The sequence below is a fragment of the Macaca fascicularis genome, chromosome 17, assembly GCF_037993035.2.
Source record: "Macaca fascicularis isolate 582-1 chromosome 17, T2T-MFA8v1.1".
Classification (NCBI taxonomy): Eukaryota; Metazoa; Chordata; class Mammalia; order Primates; family Cercopithecidae; genus Macaca; species Macaca fascicularis.
Window position 1 is genome coordinate 92439407 of NC_088391.1, and position 17910 is coordinate 92457316.

Consider the following 17910-nt stretch of genomic DNA (forward strand, 5'->3'; position numbering starts at 1 on the left):
TCCATGCACTTTTAGGCTTGCTTCTTCTATGAAATACAGTTGGATATCTTATTTAGAAAATTCTACTTTACCCAAACAATAAAACCAGTTCTACTCTCCCCAAACAATAAAACCATCAAACACTTTCTGTGCCACTATTTTGTCACTTAAACTGGTTACCGTACATTCACTGACTTTCAGGAGCTTCATTCTTTATGGATGGCTTACGTATGTCACTCATATTTAAATGCCTCTTCTTTCCTCAGCTTGAACTTGTTCAATTGATATCAAATCCTGATGCTATAGCATAGAAGACATATCAGGGGATGATTTGAGGAGGAACATTGGCCATCTTGAACTAAACAATATTCTCCCACTTTGATATTTTCCTGTTTAGGGCTAAGGTCTTTTATCCTTCAGCCAATCGCAGCAATGAGACAATCTCTTAAATTCATCCCAGTGTGCAAGCAATTGGCTGCAGGTGTATTATTGAGAAGGCTATTAAGGAGTCATCACACACATGTCAAAGTAAGGATACATATATATTCTTCCAAGCTTTGCTATAGTTGGCAGTGCCTGGAGGTGAAGCATGCAGTTAGAAGCATGATCCTGGAGAATGTTCATGATGCTGCATTAAGTACACAGGAAAAGAGGTGTGAGAGCTTATAGGCTCTATTTCCCCCTCATATTTGTAGAAGAGCATCAGAAATAGCAATGGGATATAAAAATAAGTCTGCAATAATAGAATTATGTAAGGGGAAAAAGGTTTAGAGAATTAAAAACTGACCAAGAAAAATAAAATGGTAAGAAAACAGAACGTGCATATGAGAGAATAAAGGTAAACGACTGACAATGATTTCTTCCTGCAGGTCTAGAGCATCTGAACTTAAAAAAATGTATTAAGGCTTCCACAACTAATCTGACTTTTGTTACTAATTGGATGGGATTCTAACTTTAAAAATCTCTTTTGAATAACTTCTGTCTTTAGGATTAGTTTTATTCTGCCCTCTTTTTTAAATTGATGTCAACATGTGAATGGACTTCAGATAGAGAATAATGGTTGCTTTTGAACATGGATTCCAACTATGCAACTTAAGAACGTTCTCCCTTCAGTCATGGGTCTCCCTCTGTACCTGCCTTTGCCCCCAAGGTTTCTACTTTATTCTCCCTCTCCACGGAGGGAATCCTCCTGTGGGGGAATCACTGCCTGTGAATTCAGGTGGGCTGTAGTGGCAGGGACATTCTGTTGGGTAGTTAGGGATTTCCCGGGGTCTGCATCTGCTAGATGTATTGTTCTAACCTTCACAGCAATTAAACTTTCAAGAGTAGAGAAACTTTTTCTCCATCTTCAATCTGGTTTTCAATGTTATTGTTAAAGTGTCAACAAGCGATGTTATTGTTCCAGTGTCAACAAGTCTCTCACAAATGTCAGCATGTTCTGTACTTTGCCCAGTTTCCTCACAACAGATATAACTGTCTCTGAAATAAAACCACTTGTCCCCAAGAATTTCAAAGCCATTGGCTCTTATGAAACAACAGAATTGACTGCACTTTAAATGTTAAAGATATATGTGTTAAAATCATTATTTATATATGCATTTCCAGTGCAGATCTATTTGCAATGTTTGTCCTTAACCTTACCTGAAGACTGAAAATAAAGAAAGATAGGAACTTCCTTGTTTTTTGTTTGTTTGTTTATTTTTGTTTTGAGATGGAGTTTCCCTGTGTCATACAGGCTGGAGTGCTGTGGCACAGTTTCAGCTCACTACAACCTCCGCCTCCTGGGTTCAAGCGATTCTCCTGCCTAGCCTCCTAAGTAGCTGGAACTACAGGCATGTGCCACCACGCCCAGCTAATTTTTGTATTTTTAGTAGAGATGGGGTTTCACCATGTTGGCCAGGCTGGTATTGAACACCTGACCTCAGGTTATCCGCCCACCTCGGCCTTCCAAAGTGCTAGGATTATGGGCTTGAGTCACCACACCCAATGGGAACTTCTTAAACTGAGGTGAATGAATGGCAAAAGCCATAGAACCCAACAACATATGAAATATAATTGTTAATAAGCATAAACTGTTACAAAAATTCCCATAATGTAAGGTCTAAATAATCATATTTGTATGTCATGTATGTTTATTAATAATAACAATTTTCTTTTCCTTCCAACTGAGGTCTAGAGTAGATAATTATGGCAACAATTTGTCAAATAGACTCTGTTACATACAGATGATCAACAAATGAGCATCTGAATTGAACTGAATTTGGGGTTAAATAAGAGATTTAAATTCAGTGATCCCTAATGTCTCATTCCACTTTGATTTATGATTTTGTGATTTTTTTAAAATAAAAATTAGTTAAATAAATGGTGAAAAGCTTCCACATACGTGTATTGTCCAGTTTCTTCAAATTCCGAAGATGGAACCACAAACCTCAAGGAATATTAGTAAAAGGGACTAGTCTTCACTGGAGGCCAATTTTCATATTGGATGATATACATTAATATCAGATGCTAAAGATAGTCTGCATTTTCATCCATTAACATTTATATGTACTTCTAAATAGTGTAATTCCACTTTTAAAATTCTTCATGCATTTTTGCAGCAATTATAGAAATCTACTTTTTTCTGCATCTGCAGCGATGAGTAGCTTCATGTTTATTAGGAATTACAGAAAGCTCATTGAAACTGTGCTTTCCTCTACCTGCTTATAATGTGGGATCTGATGAATACAAGTAATAGTAGCTCCCTTTTATGTAGCATTTAAACTATTTAATATACTTCCCAATAAATGTGGATTGATAATATATTTTCTTCCTTTTTAAAATGAAGAAACTGAAACTCAGAGGTGGTCATTTGACCAGCCCCACTTTGTAGGAAGCAGAACCAGGATTTGAACCCATTATTTTATTGATAATGTAGGTCGATTTTTGCTAAACCATACCACTGTTTCTCACAATTCTTTGCAAACTGTATATTCATGTGTCAAAAAATTTAATGTCTTTTCTGACCTCTTTTGTATACACTAGGCTAATCTTCAAGGATTGTAAACTCCATGTAGGTTACCGGTTTTACTCTAAGGATCTCTAGGCTAAACATTTAGTATTTGCTTAAAAGTGTGTGAAAATAAAGTATGGAGACTCCATAAGATAACGTTTTGCTTTAGTGAAGTAACCAACATAGAAATTAAGAAAACAATCTCATCTGCGGTTGTGTCAAAAATAATATACTTAGAAATAAAATTAACCAAGGATGTGAAAGATTATTGCACCAAAAAATATGAAACATTGATGAGAGAAATTGAAGACACAAATAAATGGAGAGATATCTCATGTTCATGGATCAGAAAAATAAATATTGTCAAAATGTTCGCACTACCTAAGGTGATCTACAGATTCATTGCAATTTCTGTGAAAAGTCCAATGACTGACACCCAACTGATTTTCAACAAAAGTGCTAAGAATACACATTGGAGAAAAGATAATGTTTTCGATAAATGATGCTGGAGAAATTGGATATCCATATGCAGAAGAATGAGACTAAACCACTACTTCTCATGATATACAAAAATCAACTGAAAATGCATTAAAGTCTTAAATGTAAAACCCAAAGCTACACAATTACTAGAAGAAAACATAGGATAGTACTTTACTGTGGGCAAGAATTTTTAAACTAAGCCCTCAAAAGCATAAGCAACAAAAACAAAAATAAATAGAATGACATCAAACTGACAAGCTTTTGATCAAAAAAGGAAACAACGAAAAGAATGACAAATAGACCTACATAATGGGAGAAAATAGTTGCAAACTATGTATCTGACAAAGGATTCATATCACGAATACATCGGGAACTTAACAGCAAGAAAACATCCCAAGTAAAAATAGGCAAAATACATTAATAAATATTTCTCAAAAGAAGACAGTCACATGTCCAACAGGTATATGAAGATATGACCAAGATCACTAATTGCCAGGGAAATGCAAATCAACAACACAGTGAGATACTCTTCACTCCATTTAGAATCGGTTTTTTTATAGAATTATAATTAAAAAAGACAAAAGAAAACAAATGTTGGCAAGGAGGTAGAGAAGAGAACACTGACACACTGTTGGTGAAACGTAAATTAGTACAAACACTATAGAAAACTGTATGGAGGTTCCTCAAAAAATTAAAAATAGAACTATAATATGCATATGATTCCATAATTTCACTACTAGATATATATCCAAAAGAAGCGAAATCAATATGTCAAAGATTTATCTGTACTTCTTTATTTATTGCAGCGCTATTTACAGTAGTCAAGATATGGAATCACAAGTGGCCATTAACAGATGAATAGATAAAAAAGTGTGGTATATATACAGAATGGATAATTCTACCATTAAAAAAAGAAGTCCTGTCATTTGCAACAGTATGAATGCAACTGGAGGTCGTCATGTTAGGTGAAATAAGACACAGAAAGAGCTTATTTCAAAAACTAAAAAATTGGAATCTAAAAATAAAATTGGGATCATAGAAGCAGAGAGTTTAAAATGTGGTTACCAGAGACGGGAGGAGGATGATGGGAGGATGGGGAAAGGTTGGTCTGTGGTCCAAGTTACAATCAGATAGCGGGAATAAGTTCAACTTCTATTACACAGTAGGGTGAGGACAGTTAACAGTAAGACATGGCATATTATAATTAGAAAATAATTAGGGAAGCTTTTGAATGCCCTTACCACAAATGATAGATGCATAAGGTGATGGTCATGTGAAATACCCTAATTTGATCATAATACAACCTATATATGTATCAAAACATGTAATTCTACCCCATAAATATGTACATATAATAATTTTTAAACTCTCGTGGCATTTTTCATAGTAATAACAAGAAAACTTAACATTCATATGGAACCACAATATACCCCAAATGACTAAAGCAATCTTCAGCAAGAACAAAGCTGAAGGCACCATAGCTCTTGATTTCAAATTATATTACAAAACTATAGTAATTAAAACAGTATGGTACTAACATAGGAACAGATACATAGACCAATGGAACAGAATAGACAGCATAGAAATAAACCCATACATTTATAGCCAATTGACTTTAGGCAAAGATGACAAGAACACAGAATAGGGAAAAGACAGTTTATTTGATAAATGGTGTTGGGACAACCGGATGTCCACATGCAGAAGAAAGAAATTAGTCTTATACTGTGTATAAAAATCAACTCAAAATGGGTTAACGACTTATATGTAAAACCTGAAATTTTAAAACTACTCAAAGAAACATAGGAGAAAAGCTCCATGCTGCTGGTCTTGGCAATGATTTTTTTGGATGTAACACCAGAACACAAATGACAAAAGCAAAAAGAAATGAGTGGGACTGCATTGAACTAAAAGATTTCTACAGCAGCAAAGGAAACAACAAAAATGAAAAGGCAACTTCTGGAATGAGAGAAAATATTTGCAAACCATATATCCAATAAGGGGTTAATATTCAAAATATATGAGTTCTAGTCCATTTTTGCATTGCTACAAAGAAATACCTGAGACTGGGTAATTTATAAAGAAAATAAATTTATTTTGGGCCAGGCACATGGTGGCTCATGCATGTAATCCCAGCACTTTGGGAGGCCGAGGTGGGCAAATCAGTTGAAGAAAGGAGTTATAGACAAGTTTGGCCAACATGGTAAAACCCCATCTCTACTAAAAGTACAAAAACTAGCCACGCATGTTGACACACACCTATAGTCCCAGCTACTGGGAAGGGTGAGACATGAGAATCACTTGAACCTGGGAGATGGAGGTTGCAGTGAGCCAAGGTCGTGCCACTGCACTCTAGCTTGGGCAATAGAGTGAGACTCTGTCTCAAAAAAATAAATCAGTAACCAAAAACCAAAAACAGGTCTATTTTGGCTCACGTTTCTGCAGCCTGTACAGGAAGCATGGCACCAGCTTTTGTTCCTGGTGAGGTCTCAGGAAGCTTCTAATCATGGCTGAAAGTGGAGGCAGAGCTAGTGCATCACATGGCGAGAGAGAGGAAGACAGAGCGAACAAAAGAGGTTGAGAGAAGGTGGGACGCTCTTTTAAACAACCAGATCTCAGGTTAATTACCAGAGCAAGAACTCCCTCATCACCAAAAGGACAACATTTAGCCATTCATGAGGGATCTGCTCCCATAGTCCAAACACCTCCCACCAGGCCCCATCTCCAGTATTGGGGAATACATTTCCATGTGAGATTTGGAGAGGACAAACGTTGAAACTGTATCTAACTCATACAACTCAGTAGCAAAAACGTCAAATAACCAGATTTTTTAAAATGGGCAAATGACCGGAATAGACATTTTTCCAAAGAAGATATGCAAATGGCCAGTGGGTATATGAAAAAGTGCTTAACATCACTAATGAGGGAAATGCAAATCAAAACCACAATGATATATGACATCACACCTGTTAGGATGGCTGTTATCAAATAGTCAAAAGATAAATGTTGGCAGGGATGTGGAGAAAAGGAAAACTTCCATGTTGTTGGTGAGGATGTAAATTGATACAGCCATTATGGACGATATTATGAAGTTTCCTTAAAAAATCAAAAAAAGAATTATATGATCTAGGAATTTCTGGATATATGTACAAAGGAAATGAAATCATTGTCTTGAAGAGCTGTCTGCACTCCATGGTCACTGGAGCATTATCCCTAATAACCAAGATATGAAAACAACGCAAGTGTCTGTTATAAGATGAGTGGGTAAAGAAAACGTGAGATATCTATATATAGATATATGTGTAACATGATTTGATATGCATATGCATAATATGCATATATTTACATCAATCTGTATATCTATATATATATATACACACACACATACCCAATGGAATAGTATTCGTCCCTCAAGAAGGAAATCCTTTCATTTGGCACAACATGGATGAACCTGGAGGACATTCTGTTAAGTAAAATAACCAGACGTAGACAAAAAAACACTTCACGATCTCACGCATATGTGGAATCTAAAAATGTCGAACTCTTAGAAACAGAGTAGAAGGGTGGTTGCCCAGGGCTGAGGGGTAGGAGAAATGGGGAGACTTTGCATACAAACTTTCAAAGTTATAAGATGAATACATGCTGGAGATCTAATGTACAGCATGGTTACTAGAGTTGGTAATACTGTCTACTTGCAATATGAGGAGAGTAGATCTTAGATATTCTCACTGTACATAGACACACACAAAGGTAACTGTGTGAGGTGATGGATATGTTTATTATCTTGGTTGTGGTAATCATTTCACAATGCATATGCATATCTAAATATCATATTTTAAGTATCTACATACTTTAAGTATCTACAATTTTTTTGGTCATTTATACCTCAATAAATCTGGGGGAAAAAAGAGCGACCTCTTCTGAATTCTAGATTTCTTGCTTTTTGTCAGTTTGTGACCCCCAATTTGACTGTGGTTGTGAGACCTTAATAAATAGCAATACATTAAATCGTTTATTTAAAAAAATCCTATTCTGAATAATATTCCATTCTTTGGATGTACCACAGTGTGTTTATCCATAGAGGAATTTTAGATGCATATGACCAACTGAAAAAAAAAACTGGAAGGACTACATATACTGTATAACTCCAACTATATAACATTGAGGAAAAGGCAAAATTATGGAGGACAGTAAAAAGATCAGGTTGCCAGAGATTGGGGAAAGGCGTGGGAGAGGGACAGATGACTAGGAAGATCACAGAGGGTTTTCAGGGCACTGAAATTACTCCGTATGATACTACAATGGTGAATACATGTCACTATTTGTTTACTCACACTCATACAGTGTACACTAAGAGTGGACCCTAATGTAAACTATTGACTTCGGGTAATGGTGATGTGTCAATGTATGCTCATCAGTTATAACAAGCGTACTTCTCTGGTGGGGATTGTTGGTAATGGAGAAGGCTATGCACGTGAGGGAGAAGGAGGTATATGGAACATCTCTGCGTATCTCTCAATTTTGCTGTGTACCTAAAACTGCTCTAAAAAAAAACCTAAGTCTTAAAAGAATATGTACTCTCTCTGATATTGTTTGTAACATGCTCTATAAATGTTAAGTATGTCTACTTGGCTGTTAATGTCCATTTTTTTACATCCATACTGATTTTAATTTCACTTATTGCATTAATTACTGAGAAAGGAACATTTATATATTAAAAAATAGAGTCTAAAGAGCAAAAAAAAAAAAAAATCCTGTTTCAAAAGTATATTGATTGCCCTTCCCTGTGACTCCCCTCCATGCGATTTAATTGCCAAATCCACCAAATACTTCTTTCTGTTTTTTCTTTCTTTTTTTTTCCTTTTTTTCTTTTCTTTTCTTTTTTTTTTTTTTTTGAGATGTAGTCTCACTCTGTCACCCGGGCTGGAATGCAGTGGCGTGATCTCAGCTTACTGCAATGTCAGCCTCCCGAGTACAAGCGATTCTCCTTGCCTCAGCCTCCTGAGTAGCTGGGATTACAGGTGCATGCCACCACACCTGGCTAATTTTCGTAGTTTTTAGTAGAGACCAGGGTTTCACCATGTTCATCAGGCTGGTCTTGAACTCCTGACCTCATGATCTGCCCTCCTTGCCCTCCCAAAGTCCTGGGATTACAGAGGTGAGCCACAGTGCCCAGCCCAAATACTCCTTTAAGGCCCCAGCAGACCAATACAATCACATGCTCCTGGAATTTGACAGCTTGAAGTTTATAGCCTTACTAAACTGTTTATCTTATCTGTAGTGGTAGCTTTCCTTTACCCCTCAAGATCAATTCACATAAATCAGTTATTTAAGAATTTGAGAAAAATATGCCTTTGCCTTAATGTGTTATATTGTATTCATCGAGATCCTGACTCATTTGTGACATTTGCTGTTAGAATGAAAACTAATTCCGACCTCATTATCTTCATGTATATTTTTATTTTTTGCCGCTCTCACCGTGAAGGTCATGGACAGTGTAATTGTGGACGATGTGACTGCAAAGCAGGCTGGTACGGGAAGAAGTGTGAGCACCCACAGTCCTGCACTCTGTCGCCTGAGGAGAGCATCAGGAAGTGCCAGGGAAGCTCTGATCTGCCTTGCTCTGGGAGGGGTAAGTCAGGTCTCTCAGGGCTTGCCACGGCCTTTCCATCACGATTCAAATGAATTCAATGCACACACATCTTAATTTAAAAAACAGCTGAGATCCCTGAATGAGGGGCTATTAGTCTTTTTAGAACTAATAATAAATCCAATCTCCATGAATGAAAGTACACGGAGAAATATATTTCTCTTTCTCTCTACATATATCTTTCGCACACAGACACTCTCTCTCACTCACTGTCAGTCTACTTTAGCCTTAAGGTATGTTCAGTTTCAGTTCAGTTCAGTTCAATGTGACATCAAAAAAAGAAACAGTTTAGACGTTTGCTTAAAGCTTTCTGAATGAGACCATCTAATTGTCCACTGACATTTATGAAACCCAGTAACATTATTTTGAGGACAGTGTTGGCTTTTGAAAATTCATTGTATAAACAAATAGGTATGAATAAGCTTTTGTCATTTTAGAAGGAAGGCATGTAGCCTCAGGTGTGTTCTTGGTATCAGATCAGTACAAATTGGAGAAGGACAAATTCATCTAGAAGAACACAGGTTCCATTCCTCTTGATTTATCAAAACAAGAAATGCAATTTCACTTCTCACATGACAATAGCGAAGTTAATATGAAGTATACTTTTGAAGAACTCGTAATTGACACTATTACCAATTTTGTTCAAGAAAGAGGAAACAGAGTTTCTTCACTTGAACATTAGATCAGAAATTTAATTTTACCTTGCATTTTTTTAAATGTATTTTTAATAGGGATATAGTTCACATACCATAAAATTCACATACCACTCAGTGTTTTAATATATTAGTATAATTACACAGCCATTACCACTGTCCAATTCCAAAAAAAAATGTTTATCATCATAAAATACTCTGTTAGCCTATAGCAGCCACTCCCCATTCTCTTGTCCCAGAACCCCTAGAAACCACCAGTCGACTTTCTGTCTCTATGAACTTGTCTATTCTGAATATTCCATACAAATGGAATCATAAAATATGTGATCTTCTTGCATCTGGCTTTCTCCACTTAGCATAAGTGTTTGCAAGGTTTATCAAAGTTGTAGCATATGTCAGTCCTTCATTCCTCTATGGCTGAATAATACCCTGTCGTATGGATACACTACAGTTATTTAACCCTTCATCAGTTAATGGGCATTTAGACATGGGGTTTCTACTTTTTGGCCATTATGAGTAATGCTGTTACAAACATTCCTGTGCAAGTTTTTGGGTGGACATGTCTTTTAATTTCTTTGGAATCTGTATCTGTGAGTGGAATTGCTGGGTCTTAGAGTGACTCTGTTGTACCTTTTGAGACACCGCAGGACCATCTTCAAAATGGCGATACCATTTTACATTCCACCAGCAGCATGTGGAGTTTCCAGTTTCTCCACATCTTTGCCATTTCTTGGTATTGTCTGTCTTTTTGATTTTTTACAGTATTCTTTATAAAGAAAACTCCATAAAGTCTCTCAGATTGTTTGCAGCATAGGTATTTTCTCATATCCATTTTCCCCTCATGGTTGTAGGTAGAAGAGTAGAGGACTAGGATATGGGTATAATATATATATATATTTTTTTTTAATTTCAGAAATATTTTTGAGTAGCCCTGTATTTCACTAGTAACCCCAGACAGGAACCATTGTTCTAGCTGCATTGTAATATTGTCATTATAGTGCTGCATAAGCCATCATGCTTTTAAAGAAACAAAGATTAAAATTCATATCCCTCAGACTGCTGATTTACCAACACTTGTAATCTACAGCAAAAAATAATTTTACATTATTATTTTACATTTACAAAAAGCTTTACCTATTGGGCCCAACCATGTAAAAAAAAAAAAATGAACATAGGAAGGCTAACCAGTGTCTTTTAAAAAAATCTGTGTATCTTTTCAAAAATGTATTATAATCCTCGGGACAATTCCATTTCAAATTGAAAACCTTGGGAGGGAAAGAAAATGACTTTATCTCAAAAATAGATTTTTGATCTTGAGGAATCTTTTTCAGTTACATTTAAGTTAGAGAACTTTAGGTACAGTGATTTTTGCTGTTATCTTAAAGTGGTAAACACAGCAAAGGGAGGTCTGGTATCTTAAAACATTATTTAAGTTAAAGAGTTCACATTCAGTAAAATTATTTAAACTCCAAATGGTTAAGTCGCCAGTAGAAGTAAACAGAACAGAAACCAATAGGGATATACACTTACATTTTAAAACAAAAAAAATGAACAAAATGTATACTTTTAACAAATGCTTTCATATTTTGAAGTTAAAAATGTCAAACCATATAATGGAAAAATAAGAAAAGCACACAAAATAGCTCTCAAACAGAGAAAATCACTGTAAGTATATACTTTTACCAATGGTTTTTCGTTTGTCTCTAAATTGTTTAATATGTAGAACAAGTCAAATAAAATTATTGGGGACTTAATATACTCCACTAGGTTTTTCCTCAGACATGCGTATTTCCTGCCTTTCTCGAGATTCACTGACTTATTTAGCTACCATTTTTAAGCAGTAGAGTATGTTTAAACTTTATTTTATTAAAAAGGTATTGAATAAATGTATAGAATTATGGTTTTTAAAATTATTTATAATTCATTTCAGCCTCTAGAAGTACTTTGAAACTAAATAAGTTTATCAGTTTCCTTACATGAGCAAAGTGATTTCGCGGGAAATCATGACACTATGTAAGATTTTTGAAAACGAAAACCAAGAAGTTATGATGGCCAGTTGAGTGCTTTTGGTCAAGGTCAGGTACCCTTTCTTTCTCATAGTGCTACATCTGCAAACTCTTTGGCACTGGATGTTTTGAGGCACGTGACCAGTATGAAAACTTTCAAAGAGTTCGTTTTGCAATTTATGAATGAAAACTGCAGCTGTGGTTACATGAGTTAGGAAAGCAATTATAAGACCCATCAGTTTCTCCAGCCTGAGGGCCTCATTAGCTCACAAGCTGGGAAAAAAAAATCCTAGTAGAATATACTGAAGTTTGTCAGGGACCAGGTGAAGGCATTTACATATACATTGTATATCTATAATATATATTATATTTTATATATTTTATATATAAATTTTGTATATATTATGTATTTTTAAATATATATATCAGATATTTTTATATATTTTTTATATAAATATCAGGTGAATGCATTTACATATATATCTATATATTATATTATATTTTATATATAAATTTTGTATATATTATATATTTTACATATATAATTATATATTATAATTTTATATATATCTGATATATATAAAATATATAAAATATATAGAAATTAAGTTAAATTATTAGTTTCTGTTGGTGGTGACTAAGTGTGATCATTATGTCTTGAAGGTAGAATAACTTATATGATATCTTACATTCTGCATCCTGTGATTCCTTAATTTCTATGCCATATTGGCTGTAGATATATTTTCATGTAATGAGATGTATCTCGTGTAGCCAATATAGATATAAAGACACTCGTCCTAATTTCGGTTCCTGGGAGTAAAGGTGGGAAAACACTTTATCTAGTCTTCTAGTGTTCTGCTCAAAAACTGTAATGGCTTATGATAGGCTAAACATTAGTTTTACATTCTTCCTGATTTAAGAATACATCATTATTATTATCGATGTTCTCCTGAGCATGAATTTGACTTTGACTTAAAAAAAAAATAAGTGAGTAAAATTAATTTGCATCACATCTGAGCAGAAGCTATAAGAGGCAGTGAAAAATCTGCCATTCTGTCTCAGGCATGAGGATTTGCAGTGCTTGAGATCGTCTCTGACCCATTAGCCTGGGTCTCTGAATGAGGATGGGTAGCAGAAATCTCTGTTGATCCACCAAGGTCCTATGATGTGAGTGAGAAAGAAACTCCTGTTGTTTTAAACAAGTGAGATTTTGGAGGGAGGTGTTATTGCAGGAGAACTCCTGAATGATAACTGATTCCCCATATAAAATGTAGGGAATATGGTTAAGTCAAGGTAAGCAAACACAACAAAAATCATACTTATATAATTTATATTTTATATTATATACATAATTTATAAATGCCATAATTTATATTCTTGGAGCAGGATTCATGTTCACATCTCTTAGTATTAATTCTTGGATATGTAATACATAGGTCTAAAAAAGATGCATATATTTTATAAGTGATGTATTTATGCTGTTCTATCAACAGCATTTATGTGCACTTAGTCAACAGGTAAAATAAGAACATTGAATAATACATTTTTTTAAATTTCCTAAAAACACAATGAGGTAGGAAGATGTATAATTATTATTCTTTTTGCAGAAAAAGAAATTAGATATCTGAACAGTTTGCCATTTTACATAATTCCAGTGGTGCAAGTTTAAAAAAAAATAATACATGTTCTCTGACTCCAAGGTTGTTGTTTTGGATAACTTACAGGTTCTTGTTACATGCCAATTTATTGGACAATATATATTAAACATATTTCCTGTTACACATATAATTCTGCAGAGTCATTGAAATGGCTGCATAATATTCCATTATATGGTTGTAGCAAAATAATTCAATCAATCCTCTTTTTATTAGATATCTATATGTTCTCTTATTCAAGTTCTAAATGCCATAATTTATATTCTTGCAGCAGGATTCATGTACAAATCTCTTAGTATTAATTCTTGGATATGGAATACATAGGTTTTAAATGAAAAACAGTAAAAACTATTTTGAAGAAAAAAATCTAAAATAGATTATACAGGTATGCTCTCCTGCCAGGGGCATAAGAAAAGTCTTCTTCACCCACTAGTAGTGACAATTTAAATAATCTGCTAGCTCTTCTCAATGTATTTTGCTGTTGGTGTTACAAACTTTTGCCATTTATCAAACTTCTTTCATTGACTTCTATAATCATCAAAACGAATGATTTATCTGCAGGCATTATTATTCAGAGGCTTGTGTTTTCAGTATTTGCCTTCTTTGATCATCATTTGTCCTTGTGTCTAAGTCATCCTTTTGTTTGATACTGCAATCCCATGTGCTTTTCTTATCTGTCCGGTTTGCCCTTTGGTTTTCTTTTATCAGACTTGTTCTAAGAGGTATTGCTTATGTTTTAGTTCCTTAAATACGTAACCATACACCCCCATAAGGGAAGGTTTGAAATGGAGGAAGAATGATAGATGGAGGCTAATTATTTAATATTGTAACTTCTAGAAAATAGAAACCATGTCCTCATTTTTATCAATTAACATGCTTTAATTAATGAATTAAGAATTGTTTCAATTCCCTTACCTAGGAACATACTTTCAAAGAATAATAGCATGCCAAATTCTCACCATCTGGATATTTTTCAATGAAGTCACAATTTATCTTTCCCTTTTATTGGCAAAGCCCATCTTTAATTTCCTGTTTTATTTTTCAGAGAAGTTTTCATGATACATGTTTTCTTTCCTTTTTTTTTTTTTTTTTTTTTTTTTTTTTTTTTTTTTTTTACCTGTCTGTTTTTTACTCTTTGTAGTTTTGGACAATTGAATCATTACCTTTCTTATTCATGTTTACAGAGAGGTTATTTATTTGGAGCAAAGAGAAAGTTTAAAAAAATGGGAAGTCCTTCAAACATTTTCAGTTAGGCAGCATACCATATATAGTGATTCTGATTATATTTTAAAATCCTTTGTGGCCTAATTAACCATCTTATCGTGAGTTAACTGCTGCAGGAAATGTGCTGAGTGTTTAGGTGACAAGGGAACCCCAATGTGTTCTTCCAGTAGTACTTTGAGAAAGCAAGTGGGGTTCAGATTTACTCCATTCTGAGCTTTCTGCTAGATTGATTCATTATTTCTGCCAGTACTAGAGGACCCTGGAGTAGTCATGCACTGAATTATGCCATTTGAAACCTAGTTTTTTATAAACTGTAGCCAAAGATGATAAATAAATGACCCTGTAAAATTAACTTATTTACTATTTCTTATCCAAGAGGAATGGTTGTGCTTTTCGTGTGCATCAAATGAGGAGAAATGTAAATGAATTGGTGAATTGTTTCAGAAGGAAAGGCCTGGACTTTGTCATGTTATGGACATTAAATGACAAGAATAAGCCTGCACACCACCAGGGAGTCTTCCATGCACCTTTGAGCATGCTTCGAACTGACAGTGCCCAATATTACGGCTTGTATATGCTCTATTACCGTGCAATAGCCCACAATAGTAATATTATATGTAGAAATAAAAGAATCAGTTTATCACTTGCTTTCTTTGTACTCATTATGATATCTTAAACTGTATATGCATCCTACATTTCAGAGCACCTCAGGCATGTAATTGTTATTTATTAAGAGGTTATTAAGGATAGTACTGATATGAGAAGACTGGGATCGAGGGAGAATTAAATAGGGCGCTTCTGGTATCCTTTATGTATCTTTACGGTGCACTTGGATTTCTCTGTGTTGGGACATTGTGTATTCTCATAGAGGCAGCCAAAGGTGCAGGTGCTCAGAGTAGTCGTCTACTTGAAGGTCCTAGTTAAATCCAGTATTAAATCTCTCAGTCATATGATGAAGGAGCATTTACTAAGCTAATGACATAATCTGCATATGTGAAAGGAAATTATTAAAGGGAATGGGAAAGAGCCTTGTTAAATAGAAGAGATAATCTCATGCAAGTTGATTTTTCAGGGACTCCCCTTTGCAGTGGGTATTTATGTTCCTTATTTCTCCTCTTGTGTTTGATCTTGCCTTTCATCTTGCTATTTTTATATTCAACAGAACAGAGAGAAAAGAAGAATCCAGAAGCTGAATTTAATAGTTTTGTTTATTTTTAAGAGATGGTAGAAAATAATTCAGTGGAAAATAAGAAACATAATATTTTTTAATTAACTGAGGTTTTTCTAACTAATAGTCCTGAAAACTGTATTACTACCAAGTAAGAGAGAGTATTTTTTTTCTGTTCTAAATAAACAATCTTTATCTACAGCAACAGAACAATTTGTATCAAAGACAGGAATTGATCCAAATAAACAGACAAGTTTCATTACATTTTACATTATTTTTATGCTGTAAGTTGAAAACCAGTAAAATTCTTTGGCTAAGATAACTTCCTAGTAAAGACTGCAACCAATATTGTCAAAATCTATTTGAAATGAAAGTAGAAAATTGGACTTGAATTTAATTCCAATTTCTCTAAGCAAGCTTAAAATACATGTGTGACAGCTAGGACAATTTTGTTACTATGATTATATATTTATTTCTATTAAAACACTAAAATTACAGTGCAGATTGTAGTGGAGAGCTTTAGGAGTTATTTACCTGATTTCATTCAATATAAACAAGCAAACCAGATACTTTTATGGGAAACAATTTGCTCTGGTTATCAGCCATAATCTTCATAGAATCAGCCTCAGCAGATGTTCTTTCTAATAGAAAACCAGTGAGGCAGAGTGTTATCCCTTTGTGTAGCCTGTAGAGTCACATAGCTGATCAGAACCTGTGATGCCCCTCTTAGGATACACAAAATTTAATAGGGCTGGTCATTATGCTATAGTTGCAAAATGAATACAGATACTCTATACTCACAGCATACAGACAACGTGTACATCATATTTTCATAAATGATGTTGTTTATCATAGTTAATCCATCTAATATTTATTGATCTTACCACCATGTATCTCTGGGCTAAGCTAGTGGTCAGAAAACTAGGGCTAGGCCTGCATTCTCTTTTTGTAAATAAAGTCTTATTAGATCATTGCCATGCTCATTTGTTTACATGTAGCTACTTTCTTGCTGTAATGGCAAAGTCGAGTAGTGGCCACAGAGAGCACATGGCCCACACAGCCTGAAATATTTATCATCTAGCCCCTTACAGAAAAAGCCTGCTACCACTGAGCTAAGCATTTGTGATAATTGTGACAGATATGTTGGGAGAAGGGACTGAGTGTCTTGAGAATCAGAGGAAGATGACATTTGCTTAATTTGGGTGCAAATATGGCTTCATGAAATGAGTGAACCTAGAGGGTGTCTGCAGAGATGAGTAGTAATATTAGCCAGATAATAATTTAGAAAAAAATCAAAAAAACAAAACAAAACAAAAAACGACATCCCAGGTAGGAGGAACAGCAGGGGCAGAAACTCTGAGTTATGATGGGAATAACGTGTAAAGAACAGGAAGCATACTTGTGATGATTTAGAAAAAATAAGAAAATGGTGGGAGACAGCCTGGGGTGAAATATGTCTCTCCCCAGCTACCTAACTTCTTCTTGCGTGATTGACAGGTTTCAGACAGAAAAAGCCACTTCTCTGCAGAGCTCTCTATGTCATAATTGTCTTATGAGGTTAATTGTTAGTAAAATGATGTCACAGAAATGCCAGGTTAACGTTGTTTCATGCCCATCCATTGGGTCATTGCTAAAATGCCAAGTTTTATGTAACTGAATTTACTGAGATTCAAATTTTTCCATGAACAAGACAAATACTTTAGCATCCTTTCATGTGCCCTTCTGTACCTCGTATCATGTTTACTTAACTACTGACAGAAGATGAGAAAACAAGCAAAAATCCAAAATTGTTTTATTCCAAGGCATTCATATCAGCAAAGTATTAAAATGACAACTGTCAGCAGTTAAATTTGTATTTTGAGAATGAGATTGCTATTATCTAGATATTGGGTATGTATATAGATGCCTACATGTTTAAAATGGCAAAGGGACATGTTGCAGCAGTTAGCTGAACAGTAAGCTACTGGGATAGAGGTGAGTAGACCCTGAGTTAGTCTGGGTTCAGTCACTAGCCAATTGTGTGACCCAGCAAGGCATACACTGAACTGGAAGCAAAACCCTTCTCGGTGACCCTGAAATTACTCTTTCACCTCTCTTTGCAATAAG

At 34.8% G+C, this 17910-nt stretch overlaps 1 protein-coding gene across 1 annotated transcript in view; it reads left to right on the top strand.

Moving 5' to 3' along the window:
- Nucleotides 1–17910, top strand: part of ITGBL1 (integrin subunit beta like 1) — a 244353-nt gene that overhangs the window by 122251 nt on the left and 104192 nt on the right. Inside the window, exon 7 of the mRNA XM_005586184.4 lies at nt 8934–9080. Coding sequence (XP_005586241.3) covers nt 8934–9080 — 147 coding nt within the window. The remainder of the gene's footprint in view (nt 1–8933; nt 9081–17910) is intronic.